Below are 19,586 nucleotides of genomic sequence, written 5' to 3' on the forward strand. Positions count from 1 at the left end.
GTTCAGTCACTGAAGGATTAAATTGTCCTTTAGTTAGAGAAAAATATATTTATCAGCAAGTGCATGAGAATTTGTTGATATTTCACCTTCTTACTTGTTTGTAGAATTGCTTAAAATGACTGCTGTCTGTGTTTTTAGTGAATGTTTTCAGCAGCAAAATCTCATGCTAGATATTTTATATCCATTTGTGACCTTTCAGTGGTGGAAACAGAAGGTTGATAGGGACTAGGAAAAGGAAGCATCCTCTGGAAGTTTTGGGAGCTGACAGTGACAGTCCCTCTCTGCACTGTTAAACTGGACGGGAATCCTTGGAAAGCTATCAACTTCAGTCTTGTTTCCATATCAAGTAGTAGCATGAAGTATGCTAAAACACATTGTGAATGTGTTAAAATAGGAACTGATTGATATAAAACCTGCTTCTGCTGATGTGGTAATTGATTTTTTTTTAAATAGTAAGTTCAGAGTGCTTTTTGTGTACTGGAGCATTGAACTTGCATAATGTTTGGCCTTGTGACAAGTCCTGTGCATGTAATTTAGAGCCATATAGGGATGTTCTTGGTCTTGAACCACTTGATTCAATACCACCTTTCATATCATGAATGTAGCATTAGTAATTTAAAGTAAATAATTTGTGAGCCTTGTGGCCTGAGCATGAACTGGAAATGATAAGAACTATTGATAAGAGGGATGTTAGTAGCTCTGGTTATAAACCAGGCTTGGTTTCTATGCAGTGCTGCGTTCAGTACCCGCAGACTGGAATGACGGATCTGGCCTGAGTTTATACACATAGGTGGGAACCTGACAGAGCAGTTTTATATAAAAAGCAACAGAAAGAAGTACAGAGGATATGGACTAAGCTCCCAGAAGCTGCTGTCTGGTAAGCATTTTAGACAGACTTTTCCGCCACTGGAAACTAGAAGTGAACCTGCCTGTCAGTACAAATCCAGTGCCGCTGTCAATCATTAAACATCTACTGTTTTCACCACGGCAGAGGAAAAGAAATTGTCCTTCCTTGTCTGCCTTGACATAATGCAAGGCGGAGTAGTCATAAAAATTATTTTGGGAAATGCTACACTAGCTGCTATCCTTTGATTTTTGTTCATATTTGGGCAGCAACAAATCGGTTAAAACTGGGATGTTGCAGAATCTCTGTCCCATCCAGAGCAGAATAAAATTTTCAACTGCAGCATGGGGCAACTTCTGAGAGTATGAGAGCTGCATGCAGCATGATTTATATATGGTATGAGCTGCATACCTTTCAGTGCTTCACAAGTGCTGTAGGTTCTTCCCTAACTTTGGGTGAAGAGAAGATTGAAGGACTTTTATGGGATCTCTGTTCCTTCATGTCATATAGTCGGATTGCTGGAGGGTAATGCACTCTGATTACTTCCTTAGAATTTGAACTTAGTACTGAGCTTTTATTTATCCATTCATTCCTGCTGTTAGATACTTCTCAGTTCTCTTTAGCAGCAATTTATTTAGCAAAACCAAAAATCCCTAAACCCTGGCACCTCTGATTTTCAAATTTAGTATTATTTTTTTAATTAAAAATTGTCTAGGCTTAGTAGTGTACCATGAATAGCTTCCAGGAGACCTGTCTTAGTAAATGTCTATATATAAACATGTCCTAAAGTGATCTCATGCTTACCATTAAATCCTAACTTTTTCCTGAGGATTCACTTGTCATTGTGCATGAATTGAGATGCTTTTTTACCTAGATTTTGTTCTCATCTCTCCCTTAGGGAAAAAATAGCACTCTGTGTTGACAGAGTTATAACAAGCTGTTTAGTGAACAACAAAATACAGTCTGAGGGGGATGTCTGGATCATCTGCCAGTGAGGCAGAGGGATGTGCTGAGCATTTCCAAATATCAAATTTTTCTCGCTGAGGTGCAAGTTTCTAATTCCACTTAAAAAGCTTCAGCTCGAACCTTGTAAGTATGGTACACAGACTGTGGACCATAAGAAAACTCTGCTAGCTAAAAAAAAACTTGCCTTAATGCAGAATTAGCTTCTTCCAGCTTGAAATGCCATCTCTATGCATTTCTCTCCAGCCATTAGAGATGCACGCTCCAGCTTCAGGTCCTGCAGCTCCTGGTCCTAACACAATTCCTCTGCCCTGCTAATGGCCAAGTGTGAGTTTTGCAGCATGGCAGAACAGGTTGGGCTGGTTCAGGAAGAGTTAGCCAAAGCCTAAATAGGAAAATGTACTTTCCATCCAGAGTCTGCTGTGGTAGCACAGCACACCTGAGTGCAGAGGAGGTATCAGTCGCAGAGGTAACTGGGAAGATCTCCCAGCATCCAGCAGGTCAGGTGGAATTGCATAGAGGCACGTTGATGAAATATAAGTGAGAACAGGAGAGACACAGGCTGGTGACTTCCAGGTGTCACACATGGAGCAGATCACCTGCTATTCCCTCCTGCATGGTGTTTTTTCCAGTTTCTTTTTCATCCCAGTAACAGCATGAAACACCACAGGCTCTTGGGTTACATTAGGTGATATGGGGCATAGTTCAGCGTGTCTGAGCATGCCAAATGTATTTTGGGCTCTAGAAAGAAGCATGCTACAAGATTTAGTCTGTATTTAGTCGCTGGCCTGCTTTGCAGGATATTTTGCATTTCTGAAAACTTTCTCAGCAGAGATGTGCCTTTTTTTTTTTTTTGGTAAGCATTTAAAATCCCTTACTGTTTTCTAAGGTTGAAAGTAGTAACTCCTAGCCATTCAAAGGCAGCCTACATATTAATTTTTAAAAATGTGTTTATTCCTTTTTTCCTTTTGATTTCCATTTGTTAAAGACACAGCTTGGCTGCTGCTGTGCTGTTGCTTGTGCCAACACAGTGGACATCAAGTTTAGCCTCTCAGGTTTTGGAGGAAGCTCTGTTTTGAACCATCACCTTGCATAAAATGACAGGAGGGGTGATTTCTTACTTAAAACATCCTTTTCTCTGGAGGCCATATATCCTATTTCACAGGGAGGGAGTTTATGTAGCTGCCTCTCTGAGCCCTTTGCCAAAAGCCCTGCTGACAGTCTCCTGGAGACTCTTTGGCCTTCGTGAGGCAATTTAGGAGCACACATATGCACACTTGAAGTTTTAATTTCTTTGGGACCATCTGGAGGAGTTCACCCCACCCTCTCCCAGGGAAGCTAATAAAGGCAACCTTGTGACTTAGTGGTTTATTTTGGACACTGCAAGAACTCGCTGTGGCTGGAGGAGCCAGATTTGGCAAACATTGTCCCATGAATTCTGGTGGGGGAATGACACAATCACCCTGCTCTTTCCTTCAGTCCCAGGATTTGGGTCACCATAGTAAATTGATAGGTTGGTTGATAAGTGGAGAAAAGACAGATTTCTGTTGGGAATAAGGGTGTGCTTTTATCTAGCTGGTCCAAAGAAATGGGTCTTGTATAATCACAGTCTGGATGCATGCATGGACCTCAGTCACTTTGCCCATTTTCAGGAACAGAAACTGGGGCACTGAGGCTGACTTGGCAAAGGTACTGTGGAAATGCATGCAGGATGAAGAATTTAATCATTAATCTCCAGGATCAAGGAACGACTCTAGTCCAGTACTTCATCTCCTAGCAAAAATCTGACATGCATAATAGAATTTTTTTTAACAAATGCTTTTAGTGGGGTTTTGTCTTCATTCACAGGCAAACAAGTGCTAACTATAATTGTTTCTTCCAAATATCATTAGCCTTTTCTGTTTCTGTCAAGTCCTTTTCCACTCAATGGGCTGAGTACTCATGAATTATAAAAAAGCAACAACAGAAAACATGCTTTGGTGCTTCGTTTTCTCATGTTATGTCATAGTATAAAAATCCTTATACAAATGTTTTTAGCCATTTAGACCTTCTGAGATGTTATTTTAGAATATTTTAGAGTGTAAGGCATTCAAAGATTGATGTCTGCTCCATGTCTGGAAAGACTGAAGTAACAGTTGTTCAGCCAGTTTGGAGCCTGCTGGAAAAAAGAGGGGCATCTTTTTTTTTTTTTTTTTGCTGAATATATGTCTGTAGAGAAAGCATCAATCCTTGACATCAATTTTAGAGTGTTCTAGGAAACACTTATGGATAAATGTTTTATTTTCCTCTTGGTCGTTCTCAAGGATCCAGCATCTCAGGAGTATGCAAAATCTCTTTTAATTTTTAAATTTTGCTATTATTTCAGGGGTTTCAGAGACCCTTCCTCCTTGCTACTGCAGGACCCAAATTGCATTTGGGTCATTGAAAGAAATTAAGCATGATCTTGAAACTGTGCATGTGGGAATATTGTATGAGATTGAAGTGACTGTGGGGAGATAAAGAGAGTGAGCATGAGGTGGGCTCAGGGCTTTAATCTGACATCCCCTGCTCTCTAGAACTAGAAGAGGTTGGCTGATGCATATTTGCTGCTAAATGTTTGTTTAACCCCTTGCCACAGGGCCACAGGATGTCTTTGTGGTGGCCAGTAACAGAAGAGAATTGACCTTTGGAGGAGATAGGTGGTTTGGGAAAATGTGCTTCTAGCTTTTGACCATTTTCATGTCACTGTGGGCCTTATCACACTATTTAACAATCTTTTGGATGATGATGATGAAGGTTTTATTTTTTAAACTCCCTTTCTCTGTGTCCGTTTCTTGCTTTGAAAGAGCTTACTCTTTTATCGGACTAAGAAAGATGTAATTCAAAAGGCAGTCATAAAACTGAAACTGTCAAAATAAATACTCAAAGATATCTGTGACAATAGTTTGAACATAATAACTGTTAGTAATTGGTAACTATCTATAGGAAAAAAAAGAGTTCAGTGTTTTCATGGCACCTTTTTCATAGACTTCTCTAAATCAGTAGAGCTACATGGAAATACTGAAATTATTGCGCTGTTTCAGTGACTGAAAAGCTGTAAGGAAATTGTATTCTTACTGCATGGGATGTGATAAGAACAGATGAATATTAATGTTCTTCAGAGTATTTTCAATGGTATTTCTTAGACATGCATATAAATAATTTTTCAAAGGAGCACATCCATGGCTGCAGCTGATAAAATGTGGAGAGCTCTGCTGAGGTCAGTGGAGCTAGGTGTTCTATATCAGCTGGGAGTATGGTTTATGTACTCTATATGTCTTATGTTCACTGGGTGCAAAAAGCCAAGAGGAATCCTCCTGCTGGAAAGAGGGCTTATTGCTCTGTTTGGTAAATTCCACACAAACAAGATTCTCGAACTTTCTAAATCCTTTTAAATTGCTCAAAAGATTTTCTCAGTCAGTGATATTGCAAGAAACATATTGCTTTGGAGGTGACCTAATTTGAATCTTTTCTGAATTGCTTTATGATTAGAGCAGTCACATGCTGAGGTAGGACCCCATTAGTGGGTTTAAATCATCTGTTTACTTCTGAAAACATGCATTGTTTTGAGCTCTGCTGAGTATTTGCCCTTTTTTTTTTTTTCAATTTTCTTTTCTTTTTTCTTTTTTTTTTTTTTTTTCTCTGTTGCAGGACAGAACATCTCAGTCCTACCAGTTTGGAAGCAAAATATGGAATGTGTTTCACTGCTGACCGAAGGCAGCCAAATGAACAGTATTTATAGTAGTTCGAAAATCAGCAGTTAGCAGTTTCTTCACATTCTAACACTACCCAGCACTTTCCAGAGAGAACTCATTGTTTACAAGAAATCTGCTTTCCAAATCCGTTGCGGTGCCCTCCAGCCTTGACTATTAACTATTTGCAAAGGGGAAGCAAATCTGCAGTTTGGGGAAAGATGGCAATGGATGAGTACCTGTGGATGGTCATTGTGGGTTTTATCATTGCTTTTATTTTAGCTTTTTCTGTCGGTGCAAATGATGTTGCAAATTCTTTCGGAACGGCCGTGGGCTCTGGTGTTGTTACTTTACGCCAGGCTTGCATTTTGGCTTCAGTTTTTGAAACCACTGGCTCAGTATTACTGGGAGCAAAAGTAGGAGAAACAATTCGGAAAGGTATCATTGATGTTAACCTGTACAACAACACTGTCCCACTGCTGATGGCAGGAGAAGTGAGTGCAATGGTTGGTAAGTAACACTTTCCTATTCCAAGTAATGTTTGTTCTGTATTTGTCACCCTGTTAATTGTGAGCATTGTTAATTAAGTCTTCCCATCTTCTGGACCCGCACATCTGTTTTTGTGTGAATGCAGGGTTTTAAAGTTTCCTATGTTTTTTTAAAAATGCTTCTAATAATTTACATTTTTCAATGGTTCAGCCACTTAACTAACAGATGAAAAGAAATGGTTAACACAATGGATCCTATATATTTATAAGATACTGAAAAATTATTTTTCAGATTTTTGTGATGGCAAATGGAAAATATAAAAGTATCATATTTTTTTTTTGTACAGAAGATCCTACAGAATCAACAGTTTGCAATAAGTGTGTGTGAGAAGGAATAGTTTTTTTTAAAGTTACAGAAAATCCAAACACTTTTGTATAAACTGATTGCCTGGCTGAGTGATCGCAATTAGTCCTACACATCACCCTTGCCCACCCCACGGCAAAACTAAGAAAGCAGAAAAGATAATCAGACATTTAAGGTCTTTTTAGTTTTTCTGACCCAAACGACAGCAGGGCAGCCCTTAGAGTCTGCCCCCTTGCTTCTGTTTGTAGTTAACTAAATCTCTGTGCAGAACAAACAGTATATTCTGAGGTAAGTAACATTAAGCCACGGTATTTACTCTTTGTTTATGTGCAAGAGGCTTTGTGAGCTTTTAGAGAGCTCCCTCCGGGAGCAAACCTGCTTTTACAGGGCAGAGGCAGCAGGGAGGAAACCCTTTATCTGCGGGAGAGGCAGCCCCGGCAAGGGGCCAGCCCTCCCACCTCAGGCTGGCAGCTTGGTGATTTACACAGGCATCACAGCATCCTCTGCTTGAGAGGGATGTTCCACTTAAAGATTTTCTTCCTTAAACCTACTTAAACTTGACCTAAATGTTATTTCCACCCATCCCTTCTAACCTCCTCATGCTTTTTACGCAAGACCTGCACAGGAGTTAGGTGAGTCTGTGCAGAGATTTACTACCTGGGGTTATTTTCCTGTTTCCTTTGGGAAAATGGAAACTTGAGTGCCTTTAAAAAAAAATCCTTTATTTTTATGTCTCAAAACGGACATTGAGTGACAGTTTCTGGAGCTGTCAGAGGTGGCTTTGTGTGTCTGAGAGTGTGAAGGTAGTTCCCTTGGTTCTTTGGCTGTTCCTGACCCTCCTGAAGATTGGCCACCTTTCCTTGCCTAAGGGGAAGAGGGGTTGATTACCAAGAAATCACTGGGACAGCAGCCACTTCCACTTTCCCCCATTCCCCACCCCATTGGTTCCTCTTTCCTGATAGCTTGCAGGGTCAGCTGTAGGTATTTCCTCTTTCCCTCAAGGTGTAGGGTGGCTTTTTAGCACCATCCCACTTGCATCTGTTATCCTTGTGCTTGCTGAGATGGCTCTGTCTCTTCCCATGGGTGAGGTGGGAGCACTGCACACTGTCTGAGTGCAAATGACCTGTGTGCTCTTGAGTCCCTTTGAAGGAAGGGTCCATTTTCTTTTCTGGATCTATTTCTGGTATCCTGATCCTGGCAGGGCAAAGTTTTAAGTCTCAGATACCCCCTGCAGGGGCAACTGGCCAGAAGCTCAAAGAAAACAACTTATTTGCATGTGTATTTACATAAGTCTGTGTGAACTTCATGACCAGTTACATTCCCTTCCTCCAGGAGGGGCATTAAGAAGAAATTCCACATTATAAGTCTCAGAGTTAATCACAAGTTACAAAATGCAGATTTCAATTTTTTTTTCCTCAAATCCATCTCCAGCTTTTATCTGGATGTATGATATTTTTTCTGTGTTTTCTCTGGACCTTTTTGGGTATTTTCTTTTCCTCTTTCTGTTTTTGCTCTGCATTTTCCCCGACCCTCTTCTCTCATGCCTCATGATCATGTTTTTGCAAATGGATTTAGCTTCTGAATTTCAATGAGGCTTAAATGAGTCAACAGTCTGGGAGAGACCAAAAGTCACTGTATCCTCTTTCCAGATGTTGGTGGAAGATCCTTTGATGCTTGCAGCAAACAGCAGATGTAATATTCAGGTCAACCTTTTTCTCCTAAGAGAAAAGGAAGCGGGAAGTAATGGGATTAAAATTTTAATATGTAGCATTTTGTAGTAATTTGGAGCACATTATAATGTTGTTTATTAGGCAGATGAGAAGTTAAGGATTGTTGCTCTTGGGGGTAAATTGTAGTACTTGCCCAGCATCAACTAACTGTCAGGTTATTGTCAGGACTTGCCTGTGTGTGGTTCTAGAGGTTCTGGTGCGAGCTGAAGTCAGCAGCTGATGTGACTGAGGACGTGCCACCAACAGAGAGGACATCCCAGCCAGGATTAGCAGAGCCAAGTACTAATCTATCCTGCAGGTGACTGTGGTGTTTGTTGGGGGCTCACAGCTGGCACAGAGCACTGGAGCCTCAGGAGAATGGATGAGGTGCCCTGAGCAGCAGGGGAGCATGAAATGCACCCTGGCCAAACGCTGCTGCAGCAACTCCTGGTCAGGGCAGTCTGCAGCCAGTCCCTGTCTTTAGGGGATGTTGACCGAGAGGAAAGGGTGTGGGCACGGTGTCCACAGGCATGAAGGGTCTGAATTTGGGACTCTGTGACCTGGCCTAGTGAGCCTCCTGCTTCCTAAGTTAGTTTTGCAAAGGTAAAAGTTGAGAACAAGCATTTTATGTTAAAGAGGATTTAAAGCTTTGATGTAGGTAGTTAAAGCACTGCAAGTCCCAGAGTAAAGTCCTCCTCTGGCTTCCTTTGTATTTTCTTCTGTTTCTTAACATGCTTCCTTAAACTTCTTTGGATTATGCATTGTCCTTCTCAGACCATCCACTGGTCCTTCACCACCTGTTTCCTTCTGGACTGTTTGTTTTCAGTTGAGCAATCTGGTCTAGTGGAAGGTGTCCCTGCCCATGGCATGGGGGTTGGAATTAGATGATTTTTAAGGTCCCTTCCAACACAAACCATTCTGTGATTCTATGAAATTAAATAAACAAAAAATAGTTCCATACTTCCGCTATTTCCCCCGACAATAAACCCAGTCCTCACTAGACATTTGAAGTGCAGCTGTGGCCTGGTTGCGTTTCCCCTGTTTTTTGTACTGAGTATTTTGCAATTATGTATCTATGGGTAGCTTAACCTTTTATTTGGCTTCTTTCAGATGTAACCATCTGATTTCTCCTTCTCATCACTTCCATTTGCTGGTCTCTAAGTTCATGTCAAAGGTTTCAAAGTGTTTTTATTTTTATTTTAGTCTAGGGGAAAAGAAGCCAAAAAATTAAAGAGCAGGTGTTCCTCGATTGATCTAGAATTTCCACTAGCAAGAGAAGTAACAGTTGTTTTGGGATAGTATGCCAGGAGAGATCAGTTTTACAAACTGATTGACTTCCAAATGCAGCCAGATAATGATACCAGCAAATCACCGTTTGCAGATGGTTCTGTTTCAAGACCTTCAAACCATCTTCTTATGTTGGAATTGAGGATGGAGGCTGAAACTTTGGATAGTCTGCCAGCATATGTTCAGTGACCTTGCTTTATCACCCGTATCTGCTGCAGATCTGTTAAGGGAGGTGGCATGAGCCGGAAAATTCAGGATTTCTTATGCCATTTTGATTGCTGACACTGGTAACTCAATAAATGAAGATTTAGTCTTAAGGCCATGAAGTATTACAATGAAGAAGAGATCTTTGTAACAATTCTCTAATTATTAGGGGAGGCCCACAGAAAGCTTGTGTCACTCTCAAAAGTATTTTGGTGTCCTGAGGTTAGTGCTACTGCAAGAGGAGCAGGGATCTTGTGGCTTTGCAAAGTGAAAAGGAGTCAGAGCATGGAGCTGCATGCACAAGAGCTTGGTGGCCAACTGTGTCTGATTTAACTCCTGAAAGAGGTGCTTGGGGTACTTTTTTTCCCCCTGCACTCTTGGCAGCCTCCTTCCTGGATGTCTGGTTGAAATGCCAGATGTTGCATTTACTTTATAGACCATTACCCACTGTCCCTTAGTTAGTATGGGGAACTTATTTCCTTATGCCAGGGTATCCTTGGCTTCTTCATGACTAACATTAGCCTTTTCAGCAGTCTTGAATTTCTTCTTGAATCCTTCTTCAATTTCTCTGCAGCAATGAGCTGCAGATGAAGGCGGTGAGAGAGTCCTTATTCTTTCCTCAGTCCATTTTTCCTATAGAGGACTGGATGGCTGTGTATCACTGAGATGAAGCAAAAAAATATCTCTGTCCCACAATTTTAACCTTTCTCTAGTAGTATCCAAGTTTATGAGCATGGGTAGTTCACTAGTGAAATGGTGACTGTCTCCTCACGCTGATCACCTGTAGGATTCCAGAGTCAGCTATCAAGAATGAGGTTTTCTAAGCTTGATGTGCACTGGGAGCAGTTTGTGTACTTACTCAGACAGGCTGGGAATACTGAAAGCAGAACTGTCATGAATTGTAGGGCACCCTTAGTCATAAACAGTCACAAGTAAGATGTAGCATTCAAAGCTGCTATTAAACTGTCTTAGTATCTGCTTTTAGAGACAGAACAGGAACAAAACCCTCTTTAGAAGATCTCTCTTATGTGTGGGAAGTGTAGGCAGCACTTGTAAAAGAATGTGGGCACATGGCAAAGAATTTTCTGTGTTACATTATTGTTGTTGTTGTTGTTTTTACCATATGGTTCATTTGTTTCTAGGTTCTGCTGTTTGGCAGCTAATTGCATCATTCTTGAAACTCCCAATATCAGGGACCCATTGCATTGTAGGTGCTACGATTGGATTTTCTCTGGTGGCAATTGGTACACAGGGTGTCCAGTGGATGCAGCTTGTCAAGATTGGTAAGTGCTTTCTCCTTTAATGTATGAGGATATGTGAAATAGTGTGTGCTGCCTGCAAAAAACATTCCCAGAGATCTGCTTTGTGCTGATAGCACTCCCTCATTAATTTATTTTCCACCCCAGTCATGTCATTCAGAAAATGCACTGGTGCCATGTTAATTAAGGGCTGCATTGTGTCTCCAGTGGAGAAAGGGGTAAGACAGAAGTTGTACTTGCCCAGTGGGAAGTAGGTAAGCTTCCCCAGGTAAGCTGGGGAGACATTGTCCCTCAAGAAACATGCTTCAAGGTGACATTCCTCCTCTTCTAATTCTCCTTGTGGCAGCTCATACTACCCTGTTCTTGCTCTCAACAATATGAATGCTATCATGTGAATGCCCACAGTCATGTTTCTCCACCCACCACCTTCAGGGCACACAGCACATTTAACTCACAGCCTCCCATTGCCAAGAACAGTGGCACATCCAAGCAGGGACATGGTGGAGTGTTTTGTTATTGTTTTGGAAGCCTTTGGAACTCAAGGTGCAGCCTAAAGTCTCTATTAAAAGGATTTTATGCTGCAGGCATGGTAATATATTAGAACTTTAGCAATGCATGTATTTTTTAAAATTCTGTCAATAGTAAAAGAGTTTTCAGTGACAGCAGAATCCATCTGTTAACCATGCTGCAAACAATAAATCACTGTGGATGAGATTTCCAGAGTGCTGCCCTAATCCGGTTTTACTGAAATCAGTGGGAGCTTTGCCACCTACTAAATCAGTTAAATCAGTCCTGGACACTTGCAGTGCTGGCCTGCAAAAAATGCACACAAATCATATATTACAGTTGATGCTTCTGTGGCATTTTGGAACTTGAGACTGTTACCCTGGTAGCATCATATCATCCTGCTAGATGCAGTTGCTTTCCACTTGCTTGCAACATTCCTGGTCATGATGATTAGGAAATTACAGCACTTTCTTGGACTACTCTTGATTCAAACTACAAGAAACTTTCCTGATGAGTTTGATTGCTAAACTTGCAAAATTAGCGGGAAATGCTTTGGCTGTTGTTTCTAATGGTGCTTAGCATTACTGTGACTTTCATGAGTGTTGGTGGATGTTGAGCTGCACCAGTTGTAAGTAAACATACAGAACATTCATTCCAATTGTACAAGAACTGTTTTAAATTTATTGCTCATTAACAATGTACTTAACTATTATGCAAGAATTCTGTTTATTTCAAGTTTCATTCTTTCTTCAACACAGTTGCCTCTTGGTTTATTTCCCCACTGTTATCTGGCTTGATGTCTGGAATCCTATTTGTGCTGATCAGATTCTTCATTTTAAACAAGGTAAAGAAATCTCACTATTGTAATGAGTGCTTAGTATGAAGTTTGTGTTTTAGCCTCCCATTTGAGTGCTGGCATTTCCACAGTTGAAAGTTTATGACTTCTTTTTGGAAAGGAGACCAGTCATTTTTTTAAATAGCCATTTGAGTTATACTTGCTCTTAGCAGTTCTGAAAGCTCACAGTGAAATTCTAAGCCTCAAGTATTTGAGGCTTAGAAGGTGCTATGTGATAATTAATATTGTATATTCTATTTGGTACATTGAGACTGTTTCTGTATTAGAACAATTGCTGTTCTGACTGTGATTTAAACAGAACAGTCCTTCCTTGGAGATACTCTAATTGGTATTTTAAAGTCATGAAATTTTAAGCCTTGGTTTTCCAGCACATCAGACATTAGAAGATGGGCATCTGCCTATTTCATAGATTCTCAAGAAACCTGAATCAATGGGTTTTAGTGACCTGAGATAACATCGGTCCATGTATCTCCAGTGCAAAAGATTACTTGCCTGCCACCCAGCATGGTCTGGAAACCTGAACTGTCTTTTCCATTTCTCTCACACCATTCAACTTGCTAAAATGGGGAAGTGAAGTGCATGACAGTGACCTAAAATAAGGGACACTATATTAGCAGTTATACAGGGAACTTAAATAGATGAGGGATTAATTCTTTGCTATAAATAGCACCACCTGTAACCTCAGCTTCATCATTCTTTATTTCTGCTCTAAATAAATGTCAGTGATAAAAACAGATGATAGATTTGGTCAGATTCAGCTTTGAATAAAAAATGACTCAAGTTGCAAGAAAGGTAAAGAAAGGTTCCACCATTGTATTTAAAGCCTAGCAACTTAAGAAATTAGCCATCAAAATCATGTGAACGCTGGTATTAAGGCCGTATATTTAAGCATTCAAGAGGCAGAAAAATTCAAGTTAAGGAAATTCCCTCCCAACTGCCATCTGTGCCATTCACAAAGCAGTAAGATCTGTAGAGGTTCTGACATAAGTGGGTAGTGACTTGTGTGCATGCATTAAAAAAGAGCAGCTTTCTAGCTTGTGAGTCTGTGGCCTGTTATAGGGCTCCATGCCCTTGTTGGAGATGTCTGTGAATAGCAGCTGGCCCAGCTGCAAATAAAGCCCATCTGCATCCTGCTTGGGCACCGGGCATAGCACAGGGTGACCACAGCCTTTTCTCAGCTCCCTTTTATAGCTGATGGCGGCAAGAAATGAAACCACATTAGCCAGCCCTCATCTTTGCCAGGCTCTTTGCAAACAAATGGAGCCCCTCAAAAGGCCAAAGCAGTCCCTCACAAAGGCTTTGTCCGTGGCTCACACGGTGAGTTTCCGCTGCACCCTCAGCTGAGTCTTTCCTTGTGAGTGCCAAGAGCACGAGAGCGCAGTGGGCAGCAGACACAGTGCTGGGCTAAACATTGCCTACTCACTTTGTGTGTGTCACCTGCTTAATACAGCCAGACACTTGGGATTTCAGAGATTTCTGTTAGCTGGTAGGAAGTGCCAGGCTGTCTCAGTCGAAAGAGAGAGCTTAGGAATATGGTTTTGAGATGGATGCCTTGCGCTGCTGCTTGTAGCATGGGTCCAAAACATCAAAGCCCTCTCCTGCTTGGCACCCTTCAGTCGTGCTAAGTTAAAGGGACTCCTTATCTTGGACACAAAATTAGTGAGAACACACCTGCAGAAAGAAACCTGCCCCCAGGTCACTCAGCAGCTGACTGGAAAGTATTACGTAAGTCCCTGGTTCCCACTGACAGTGTCAAGCTCCCCCAGAGTGCTGGTACTTGCCAGGACCAGCATTGTGAACTTGGGTGTAACCAAGCAGGCCATCCTTACCTCAACATCCAAAAGCTCCATCTGCCTGGTACTGACTCAGGAGCATGTGTTTTCCTCATGGAGGTTCATGCTGACATGAAAAATCTGGTGTGACATCCAGCTAACATTTCCTTTTTTTCATGGTTTCTCTGCAGGAAGATCCTGTGCCCAATGGCCTCCGCGCTCTCCCGGTGTTTTATGCTGCTACCATAGCTATTAATGTGTTTTCCATCATGTACACTGGGGCACCAGGTGAGTGAGCTGGGGAGGCACGGGAGGGAGGCTTCCTACAGAGTGTAGGGATGCTCTGCCAGTGTCACCCAGACATCACAGGGTTATCTCCTGTGTTAGGAGTTAATGAGGGCAAGAGTAAATCATTCACCTCCCCACGTGCTTCTGTGTGTGCGTGTGTTTTTGTGACACCCTCCTGATCGCTCTGGTTAGTGGAGAAGAGCACAGCTACAAAAAAAATACCTCTTTAGAGGAAGGGAAGTTACTGAGCTGCAGCTTTGGCATTGTAAATGTGAGCGCGTGTTGAGCTCTCAAAGTACTCTAGGTTTGTGCATCAAGGAGTGAAGGTTCAGAGGAGGGTGGGAGAGCAGGTTCTGTTTGCTCTCAGTGTAATACCTTCACTCCACTGACATCAGCAGAGTTGCTGTTCTGGCACGTCTGGCTCCAAGACTATTATTTAAATTTACTTCCTTATTTCCCTTTAATGATAAGAATCCCCAAACCTGTTTCTTCATTGAATGCATCTTCATTCTTTGGTGTTCTGTTTCAATTGCAACTCAGGAGAAGGAAATGAAGTTGAAGGACTTTATTTATGTTTTCCTATATTTGTATATTTTATGTGCACTTACATGTTTGTGTTTATTTATATCTATATTTATATCTGAATTTTTATTTTTATATTAGTTGAATTTTTATACTGATGTGTTTATGTTTGTATATTTATATTCTCACATTTTATATTTATGTATTTGCATTTATATTTGTATAGTTCACTGAAGTGGTGAATATTTAAACACACACTTCTAGCAAAAGAGTTCAGAACAAAGATGTTCAGTCTTCTCAACTACTTTGTTGAAGACTCTGGTCATTAAATGTTGTCTTTAGGTTAGATTATTGCCCAAGAACTATGAATGAAGAGACAATTGAAGATAGACTCCTGAACACGGCCTTGAATTGAGAAAGCAGGCTTAGAAAGTGACCTTTTTGATTGGAAATATTTCTCTAAAATTCAGCACACTAGATGGACTAGATAATTGCAGTCGGTATAACCTACTCCATAGCATAACATTACTGGAATTCACAAAAACTTGAGAAATTCCCAATTTGAAGGTAACATTGCTATTCCTCTTAAGACTGATTGGCTATGTATCGAAGATGTTTAACAGTAAATAAGCTGTATAACTCACATTTTTCCTCATTAGTTGTACTGCAGAAGTAGGTCAGGCACTCTGCAGTGACTCATTAAGCAAAATAAATGAAATAAGAATCTTAATGTTCCCTCTGTTTCAGCTTAGCAATCTCTAAAGTGTGTGAATAAAAAGGTGGGACTCCATTTTTGATACTGGGAAAAAACATATTTACTCTCCAAGGCCTCTGCTCTGGCAACATTTACTCACAAGGATGAATTAATAATGTAGGTTTTAAGATAGGCAATGTATATATGGGTTTGAAAGACCAGAGTCCAAGCTCTTTCTTCATTGATTGTTTCATTGAACAAGTGCAAGTTTCTGTGTTGGGGGAATAATTACAGAAACAAGAGTTGTTGATGTCGCTGTGCATTGCAGGACGAAGCCTCAGCTGCATTAAGCTCATATTGCAAGCAAATAAGGGCTTAGAGCAAGCTAAGCATCAGGCTTTATGGACCAGAGCAAAGGTCAGGTAAACACTTAACCCTAATGGGCAACGTCGTTTAATGTGCATTCATTTATAAAAGCACTGCAAACTTGTTTTAGCAGCCCTGATGTGGGGCTTTTACCCTCGGCTCTTTGGGAAATAACGTCACAATGGGGCAGCAGGAAACTGGAAGACTAAACCTGCCAATGTTTCCATGTCAACTATACCTTTAAATACTGCAGTAACTGGTGATGTGTTAAAAGTCATCAGCTCCTTCATGTTGGCTTTGGGTACACTGCGAACACTGGCTTTTCTGCAGCAGACTGCTCTTCCACTGCCTGGGATAATTAAGTCATGTTAATTAATGGCTTGCTTTGGTTTTATTTCTTTGTCTTTACAGTACTGGGACTGATACTGCCAATGTGGGCTATTGCTCTAATATCAATTGGTGTGTCCTTAGTATTTGCTGTCTTAGTCTGGATTTTTGTGTGTCCCTGGATGAAGAGAAAAATAGAAAGTAAGTATTATTTGATGAAATGTGAGTGACATAAAATCATGGAATATTACATTTCAGAGGTGGAATTGCCCTTGAGAGGTCACCTAGTCCAGTCCCCACCCACGGGCAGGATATGCCTAAACGATTCCTTATGTATTTGTGTAATTTGTTCTGAAAGAGCTGCAGTGGTAGGAATTCAAAACCTTGTTAGGCAAGCCATTGTAGTGCTAAGCTCTGAAGTCTTAGCAGAAACAGGAAAATAAAACCTAGAATATAATCTGGTTTCTTTTTTTATTAAGAAAAAGTTAGAGAAAAAACCTGTCAGAATGATCATCTTTAAGTGACTGTTTAGCTTTACAGCAAATTGGGCTGATCACAGCTTTAGTTTCTTTGCTACTCTCAACAAATGCAGACAAAAGTTTCGGGTTTCATTAATATATGAACAGCTTGGTGTTTTTCTTCAGTATCCCACTTTGGTGAATTTTATCGGAAGAAGCAGAGATGTTCTAGAATTTTCACACATGAACATAGTAGAGTGTGTAAATAAATAGGGTGTGTATGAAACAAAGCTTGGTTATCATAGCCAAGTTAAACCATGCTGTTGATGCAAACAGTGGAAACTTAAGTAACAAGAGATATAAGTTGGGTTTAAAATTACAGTACTATTCTTTCCTTAGGCCGGTTAAAGAAAGATGCTGCACTGTCAAGGATATCAGATGAAAGTCTTGATAAAATTCAGGATGAAGAAACACCAGTCTTCAAAGAGCTTCCTGGTGCCAAAGCATCTGATGAGAGCACTATTCCCCTTACTGGCTCAGTAACAGAAGCTGCTGGGGCATCAGATAATATTGCAAATGGAAACCATCCACGTGTCCCCTATGGTAAGGAGCTAACACAACATAGTGGGTTTCTTCTCTTCCTGTTTCAATGAGGTTTCTTAACTGCAAGAAGGTCTCTGCAGTAAATAGTAAATAAGGGTTTGGAATTTCCATCTCTAATCCCTTTTCAGTGCTTGTTTGGAAAGATGCTCATTTACAAGTGACATTTTCTAGAGAGGACATAAAATCAATTACATTTTGTTTGGCTGTATTTCAGTTTTAGAAACAGCTGAAAAAAAAAAAATGACTTGCCTTTTTTTTGTTGCTTTACTTTGTATTCTTAATGGTGTTTCCATCCTATCAAGCAGTGGAAAAATACAGAGCACACAGATTGCTGATGTATGAAGGTTAAATTCAGCATAAAGATTATTAGCATACTACAACAGGAGATGAAAAGATTTGGACTTTGGTTGATAAATGTATGACCATTTGGAGCGTATCCACTAGAAAAATCTCACACATTGTTTTCTGCACATATATTTGTAAGAAGTTGACTTGTGCATAAAGCTCTTTCTGTTCTGCTGTGTGGTAGGAACACCCCCCTCCACTTAGCGGTCTGCTGACTTTGATATCGCATTGCTAACATCTACAAAGCCCTGTAATTTGGTTAATAAATGCCTAATATATTCAACTGATTCTTATAAAATCAAATAAGTCATGACATGGAGCCCTTAGAGTGTGTGCTTCTAGTTTAAAAATAGCTAAACCCAGTTCTGAATGTTGCACAGTGAAAATCCAGGAAGTCAGGAAATGAAAAAGACAGTTTCTTCAAAAACATTACCTGTGATACATTTTTATGTGTGTCCTGCAGTGTATGCTAACATTAAATGTATACAGTGGGAATATAAATCAACATGTTCATAGAACTAGTATATAGAAAATGTTGCAATAGATAAGGAAATAGTTCTGCAGAACATGAATTTTTTAATTTTTTTTTTTAAATTATTTTTAAAAGCTATATAAATGTCTCCTAAACAAATTAGTATTAATTAAATGTCTCTTAAACAGATAAGTTCCAGTATGAAATTGCAGTAAACCACATTTCAGAAATCCTAATTATTCCTATTCAGCGTAGACAAAAGCTCAGAAGAAGTAGAGCTTGCTTTACAAGAAAGGAATTTTATGGAAATTTATATTTTCAAAGAACTGAGGATTTAACCATTAAGTATCACATTCAAATAGCTTATCCCAAGTGTCTTGCTGCAGGTCATACAGCATGTCTGGGGAGACTCAGCACTGGAACAAAGCTCTTTTTACACAGAAGATGAGAGACTGTATTTTGCAGTGAAGCGAATCTTGGCTTATTCACTGCATGTGGTGCAAATTGATCTTTGTCCTGTGTTCTCAGATGCTGGCCATATTATTGTCTTGTATTGGAGGAAGGGGGCTTTTTGAATTGCATTTTGTATAAACAGAACCTGTAAATCTCTGCCTTTTTAGGAAGGGCATTTTCGGTGACTCACACCTCGGTGAAATCACCTGTTTCCAATGGCACCTTCAGCTTCGATGGCCACGTGAGGAGCGATGGCCACGTTTACCACACTGTGCACAAGGACTCAGGTTTATACAAAGACTTGCTCCACAAAATACACCTGGACAGGGCCAACGATGAGAGGCCCACTGCAGAAAACAACTACAAACTCTTAAGGCGCAACAACAGCTACACCTGTTACACTGCTGCTATTTGTGGCATGCCCGTGCATTCCTCCTTTAAGGCAGCGGATACATCTACTCCAGAAGACAGTGAGAAGTTGGTGGGAGACACTGTTTCCTACTCCAAGAAGCGAGTGCGCTATGACAGCTACTCCAGCTATTGCAACGCAGTGGCGGAGGCGGAGATTGAGGCAGAGGAAGGCGGGGTGGAAATGAAGTTGGCCTCTGAACTTGCGGATCCTAACCGGCCCCCTGTTGATCCTGTGGAAGAGGATAAGGAAGAGAAAGACACCTCTCAGGTCCATCTACTTTTCCACTTCCTCCAGATCTTAACAGCCTGCTTTGGATCCTTTGCCCATGGAGGCAATGATGTCAGGTAAGAGGATGAGCTCTCACAAACCAGCAGTTTTACAGTTCAAGTACGTGGAGCAAGGTTTACCAGCTTTGCTGGTTGGAAAGCATGTTCATTTCTGCAGGTAGATGATCATCAGGGCTGTGTATCATCAGTATCCTCGGTGCTTTACAGGAATTGCACTGCTTAGTCTGGTCTATGGTTTCTTTTCTTCTCAAGGATAAAATCTCTTTTATTTGCTGCTAAATAACTGTGAAGTAATTAATTTAATTTACACTTAATTTTGGCAATCTTGGAGGCATTAAGACTCCACCCAACATGCCAACCACTGTAAAGGCAAACAGGACAATCCCAGCCCTGCAG

The 19,586-nt window shown here is 40.7% G+C and overlaps 1 protein-coding gene across 8 annotated transcripts in view; it reads left to right on the forward strand.

The window, feature by feature from the left end:
- The window catches only part of SLC20A2 (solute carrier family 20 member 2), a 57,032-nt gene that overhangs the window by 19,052 nt on the left and 18,394 nt on the right, over window positions 1–19,586 (forward strand). For 6 of the 8 annotated variants that reach the window (XR_012055697.1, XM_030271584.4, XM_041715884.2 and 3 more), the window contains 7 exons: window positions 5,477–6,027; window positions 10,712–10,852; window positions 12,094–12,179; window positions 14,155–14,251; window positions 16,245–16,361; window positions 17,018–17,221; window positions 18,659–19,247. Coding sequence is in view for 7 of the 8 variants with exons in the window: in XM_030271584.4 (XP_030127444.1) it covers window positions 5,739–6,027; window positions 10,712–10,852; window positions 12,094–12,179; window positions 14,155–14,251; window positions 16,245–16,361; window positions 17,018–17,221; window positions 18,659–19,247 (1,523 nt within the window). In the remaining variant the exon portion in view is untranslated. Of the gene's footprint in view, window positions 1–861; window positions 878–1,917; window positions 1,934–5,476; window positions 6,028–10,711; window positions 10,853–12,093; window positions 12,180–14,154; window positions 14,252–16,244; window positions 16,362–17,017; window positions 17,222–18,658; window positions 19,248–19,586 lie in introns of those variants that run through there. The other 2 variants (XM_030271583.4, XM_041715885.2) reach the window with 2 other exon arrangements.

The sequence above is a fragment of the Taeniopygia guttata genome, chromosome 4 (genome assembly GCF_048771995.1).
Source record: "Taeniopygia guttata chromosome 4, bTaeGut7.mat, whole genome shotgun sequence".
In the NCBI taxonomy this organism is placed as follows: domain Eukaryota; kingdom Metazoa; phylum Chordata; class Aves; order Passeriformes; family Estrildidae; genus Taeniopygia; species Taeniopygia guttata.